General features: G+C 47.6%; 1 protein-coding gene across 1 annotated transcript; it reads left to right on the top strand.

The window, feature by feature from the left end:
* Positions 1–2,851: 2,851 nt before the first annotated feature.
* Positions 2,852–5,721, top strand: kcnk12 (potassium channel, subfamily K, member 12; the record flags this gene model as incomplete). Its single annotated transcript, XM_031578589.2, has 1 exon — positions 2,852–5,721. A coding segment is annotated over one exon (891 nt), but the record flags the coding sequence as incomplete, so codon positions are not given.
* Between the last annotated feature and the right edge of the window lie 284 nt (positions 5,722–6,005).

Raw genomic sequence — 6,005 nt, 5'->3', positions numbered from 1 at the left:
ATCATCCCATAAAGTCATCATCTTCATCATGCCATAAAGTCATCATCTTCATCATGCCATAAAGTCATCATCTTCATCATGCCATAAAGTCATCATCTTCATCATGCCATAAAGTCATCATCTTCATCATGCCATAAAGTCATCATCTTCATCATCCCATAAAGTCATCATCTTCATCATGCCATAAAGTCATCATCTTCATCATGCCATAAAGTCATCATCTTCATCATCCCATAAAGTCATCATCTTCATCATGCCATAAAGTCATCATCTTCATCATCCCATAAAGTCATCATCTTCATCATGCCATAAAGACACCATCTTCATCATCCCATAAAGTCATCATCTTCATCATCCCATAAAGTCATCATCTTCATCATCCCATAAAGTCACCTAAAAGAGGATTGAATGTCTAAATATAGACGGAATAGGAAAGGGGGGGGGAAATAAATAAATGACAAAGAAATTAAGACTAATCTGAGCAACTCTAACACAGAGCTCAATGACAAGCCTAATCTGAGCAACTCTAACACAGAGCTCAATTACAAGATAATCTGAGCAACTCTAACACAGAGCTCAATTACAAGACTAATCTGAGCAACTCTACCACAGAGCTCAATTATAATCTGAGCAACTCTACCACAGAGCTCAATTACAAACCTAATCTGAGCAACTCTACCACAGAGCTCAATGACAAGCCTAATCTGAGCAACTCTAACACAGAGCTCAATGACAAGCCTAATCTGAGCAACTCTAACACAGAGCTCAATTACAACTCTACCACAGAGCTCAATTACAAGCCTAATCTGAGCAACTCTCACACAGAGCTCAATTATAATCTGAGCAACTCTAACACAGAGCTCAATTATAATCTGAGCAACTCTAACACAGAGCTCAATTACAAGCCTAATCTGAATCTGAGCAACTCTACCAGAGAGCTCAATTACCAGCCTAATCTGAATTAAGCATGCTCTCTTCTCGAAGGAGAAGTTCTAAACAGCTGTTTTTTAATCCAGTTGTATTGAGCTTCAAATTGTATTTTTCAATCTAAAACACGTTGCCAAGGTCTGGATCTCATAGCTGGTTATTGTGGGCATGGCTGTCACAGGAATGTGTTGCTGTCTGTTTAAATAACAATGAAATACTTGGTAGGGTGTTAATTGACACCAAGTTAAAATTCCATGAAACCTTTGGCTGATACATACAGCATCTTAAATGGATGAATATTGACTGAAATTCAAAGTAAAACAGGAGGAAATGGAGGAAATTATTACATAGGGCTAAAAACAACAGGGTATGTATAGGTTTAGGGATCAACAGGGTATGTACGTATAGGTTTAGGGATCTGGGCTTGAAAGAAACCTGCACTTGGCATTGGCGCCTCCTCCTCCTCCTCCTCCTCTTCCTCCTCCTCCTCCTCCTCCTCCTCCTGCTCCTCCTCCTGGAGTTTCCCTGAGTGATAGCCGTGAGCGGTCAGCTCTCAGCCCTCAGCCCTCAGCCTCCTCCTCCTCTTCCTCCTCCTCGAGTTTCCCTGAGTGATGGCCGTGAGCGGTCAGCTCTCAGCTCTGGGCTCGCTGCCTGCTGTGCGCTGACTCAGTGGGCTGAGTACAGAATATAGCAAAATTGATTTGAGGAAACATGGGGGTTGACGCACAGACTCCAGTCATGGTGTTTTTGTTTCCGGAAAATAACGTGCATTTTTGGATAGAAGAAATAATATCATTATTCCTGCTCTACCCAATAATGTATTCAGATACATCCCTACCCTGCAGTAGGGCTCCATGTTTGTTGAACCGAAGGATGGCAATGACCCCCCCATCCGCCCCCACCCCACCCCACCCTCTTCCCCTACCTGCCCTGGAGCAGGAGCTCATCAGCTAATGTGTCTGGAGCTCCGAGTCACGGGCTGACCTCTGACCCCTCTCTACTGGGGTGGGAGGAGAGAGGTGGGGGTGGGGGGGGGGAGGAGAGTGGGGGTGGGGGGGGTGGGGGTGGTGGGGGGGTGGGGAGGAGGAGAGTGAGAGTGGGGTGGGGAGGGAGGAGAGTGGTGGTGGGGAGGGAGGAGAGAGGTGGGGGTGGGGGGAGAGTGGTGGGGAGGGAGGAGAGTGGTGGTGGGGTGGTGTTGATGGTGGTGGGCTCTCACAGGGCTGAAGACCAAGAGCCGGTCCTGCGGTGGGTAGATCTCCCATTCCCATCCCCAGTCCTGGGCCAGGCCCTGGCACTCAGCTCTCTGACTTGACTCTAATTGACTGCGAGTCGCAAAACAACCCACAGAGGGAGGAAAGGGTGCGGGAGAGCTCATTTGTGTATCACCAGAGGATATCTTAATAATTTAGAGCACTTAACTAAATTGTTTGCACTGGCAGTTTCGTTTTGTAGATCTGTTTAATTTCTTTGTCATTTATTTATTTCTCCCCCCAGAGTTTCCTATTCCTTCTGTATTTAGACATTCAATCCTCTTTTAGGTGACTTTATGGCATGATGAAGATGATGACTTTATGGCATGATGAAGATGATGACTTTATGGCATGATGAAGATGATGACTTTATGGCATGATGAAGATGTGTGTTTGGTGGTTGTTGAGCTCTGGATGCTGAATTCATGACCTTGGCATTCCCAGCACACTGATTCATGACCTTGGCATTCCCAGCACACTGATTCATGACCTTGGCATTCCCAGCACGCTGATTCATGACCTTGGCATTACCTTAGCCAGGGTTGCCACAGGAACACAAGCTTACACAGCCTGCTCATTCATTGTCTTGGACCAAGCCTGTTTTAACTCATCCTCCTCTCCGCCCCTCCCTTCTTCTCCTCTCCACTCCTCCCCTCCACTTCTCCCTTCTTCTCCTCTCCTCTGCAGGCTTCGGGATGACCACGCCGGTGACGGTGGCCGGCAAGGTGTTCCTGATCTTCTACGGGCTGCTGGGCTGCGCGGCCACCATCCTCTTCTTCAACCTCTTCCTGGAGCGCATCATCACCCTGCTGGCCGTGGTGATGAAGGCCATTCGTCTGCGACGCCTGCGCAACAGCGGCCTCCTCCCCCCGGGCATCTCGCGGGACTTCGCCGTGAGCGCCCTGCCCGGCTGGAAGCCCTCCGTCTACTACGTGATGCTGATCCTGGCGCTGTCGGCCATCGTCATCTCCTGCTGCGCCTCGGCCATGTACACCCCCGTGGAGGGCTGGTCCTACCTGGACTCGCTCTACTTCTGTTTCGTCACCTTCAGCACCATCGGCTTCGGTGACTTCGTGAGCAGCCAGGACGGCGACTACGACTACCAGGCGCTCTACCGGCTGGCCAACTTCCTGTTCATCCTGCTGGGCGTGTGCTGCATCTACTCGCTCTTCAACGTCATCTCCATCGTCATCAAGCAGGTGCTCAACTGGATCCTGGGCAAGACGTGCTGCCAGCAGTGCAACAGGCCCAACGCCTTCCTGGGCCGCCGCAACGCCATCCGGCCCGGCTCGCGGATCCGCAAGAAACACCTGCCGCGCTCCAACGACTCGGACGGGCCTGGCGACAGCGACACGGAGGGCCGCCGGCTCTCGGGGGAGATGATCTCCATGCGGGACTTGGCCGCCTCCAACAAAGTGGCGCTGGCCCTGATGCAGAAGCAGCTGTCCGACTCGGCCAACGGCTACCCCCGGACTGTGTGTGGCGGCTCGCGGCAGAATGGGTTCTCGGACGGCGTGGGCGCCTTAGGCATCATGAACAACAGACTGGCCGAGACCAGCAAGTAGTAGCCCGAGAGGAACCCCTGGAGCTGAAAGGCACGGAGCTGACGGAGCGATCCGTACTTTATTTATTTATTTCTTCGGAATTTTAACACTGAGAACTGTTTCGATTGTATCGCAAACACCGTAGACACCTCTCTTAAAAGGATAGAGCCAAGCTTTCTAATGAATTTTTTTTTATTTCTTAACAAACAAAACAAACGACAAATGACATCCATTCTAAGTTTGCCTTGTGAAGATCAATGACGGAGCATGTTTTTGCATGAGCTTCTTTGGATCCTTTCATTAGACACTGCTGCTGGTGTGTGTCTACAACTGACGTGTGGGATGGTGTCATCCTACCGAAGCCTGTAACCTGAGGAAACGTTCACATCCTCTCCTAACCCAAGGGCGCTGCAAGGGCACAGAGTAACAGCCTCAGGACAAAATGGTGGTGTCCCAAAATACATCACCGATCTCCGATTCAGAGCCACCGAAATACATCGTCCAGTGCTTATGTAACATTGCTCGCTCACATAAATGAACTTAATCAAAATGATATCTACTTATCTAATTACCGTCATCTGGAGGCTCATAGTGTCGATTATATTGGCAGGATTAGGTGATATGCTGATATGGTACGGAACAATGTGAAGTTTGATGCCATCCGCCGAGGTTTAACACACTCTATATAGACTATGCATGCAAGCCATTTAAACACCCCAAAACCCGTCGCTAGTTAACAAACTGCTTTGCGTGATTCTAATCACGATGACCTGTCTTATATTAGTTTAACGCTACCGTCACACAACGCTACCGTGAGGAAAGGTTTCCCTTCAAGCCCAGTGAAGTGCAACCCTATACATATCAGAATGATATCCATCGCTAAAGCCATATGCCTAGACAGCTTTTGGAAACATGACTATCACTGTTCATGCTGCTATACTCCTTCACTGGATGCACAGGTCCAGGTTCTACACTGTCTGCATGCCACACTCATTGATCGCCGCGTCCCAATGGAGTCCTTCTTGCTATGCACAGCATAACATTGATTAGGCCGAGTAATTAAGTCATTTGGCACGAGGCGGCCTCATCCTCTAGCTGCCTCAGCTAGCCATCTCGTCTCTCTCTCTCTCTCTCTCTCTCTCCCTCTAAGTGTATTCCCAGTCAGTGAGACGAGGTTGATGTCTGTAATTTTGCATCCCATCTGCACTTTTGCTCAGATTATTAATCATTCCCTGGCTGAGGTGTGGATGAAGTTGGCGGTGTTCCCTCGAGGACGCTCTGAGTTGGTGAAACGGGTCAATAAGTCTCTTCTAATGGCTGAACCATTACTCCTCGGTTTTTAATTGGCAAACCCTTTTGTTTTTACAAAAGTTTGACAAAAGCAGCTGAAAAGGGAAATCGATGGTGTAATTGAAATTCTAATTGAATGCTGTGTTTCTCACATGATCATTAATCCTCAGCACGGGGTTCTAACGTGTTGTTTGGAAATACTAGCAAAGGCCTTGACACCTGTAGGATTAGTGCTGAATGGGTAAATAGGTTTAATTTATTATACTGTGTTTATGCCCTGTACTAGGCATGGACAAGCCTTTATGTTTCAATTGTACATTTCTATCGGCGAAACCCACTATTATTCCTTTAACCTTTTCCATGTCTGAAAAGCTAGAAAAACAAGCAACACATGTTCTAATTGAAATATTCACATGTCTTTGATAGCCACATTTTTATAAAGTATTCATATTCAGGGGTTTTTCCTCCTTTTCCCCTGGAGTCCCAAGAGTATCGCGAGGATCAGGTCAGAAAATACAAAGAGAGTGAAAAGACTTTTTGATACTGTGTGTGAGGTCTTCACGTAGCGATTTCCCAAAGTTTTAAAGAGGACCGCCATGAAGGGACCCAAGGGGAAGTGAGCTTAGCCTCATTTTTTTTTTTTTTTTAAGATTTATTTTTGGGCTTTAACCGATAGTCTTAGTGAAGAGTGGGACAGGAAATGAGAGGGAGAAGAGGCGGGGAGTGGACAGGAGAAATGACATCAAGCCGGAATCGAACCAAGCCCAAATGTGGTCGGGGCTACTGGTTGCACCACAGTGCCCCCCAGCTTAGCCTCATTTTGAGTGGTTTTTGAAGATGCGAATCTAGATGTCAGTAATTCTGTGACTATAACCCAAACGCTATTGCTTGGCCTCAATTTAAGCAGAATGATTTCGAATAAGACTAAGAACAGAAGACCGTTTTCCTGTATGTAGCTAATAATACATTTTACAGTCCGAAGGACTTGGATGAG

Source organism: Clupea harengus, chromosome 13 (assembly GCF_900700415.2).
Source record: "Clupea harengus chromosome 13, Ch_v2.0.2, whole genome shotgun sequence".
NCBI classification, from domain to species: Eukaryota; Metazoa; Chordata; class Actinopteri; order Clupeiformes; family Clupeidae; genus Clupea; species Clupea harengus.
This window is presented reverse-complemented; position numbering and strand designations above follow the sequence as displayed.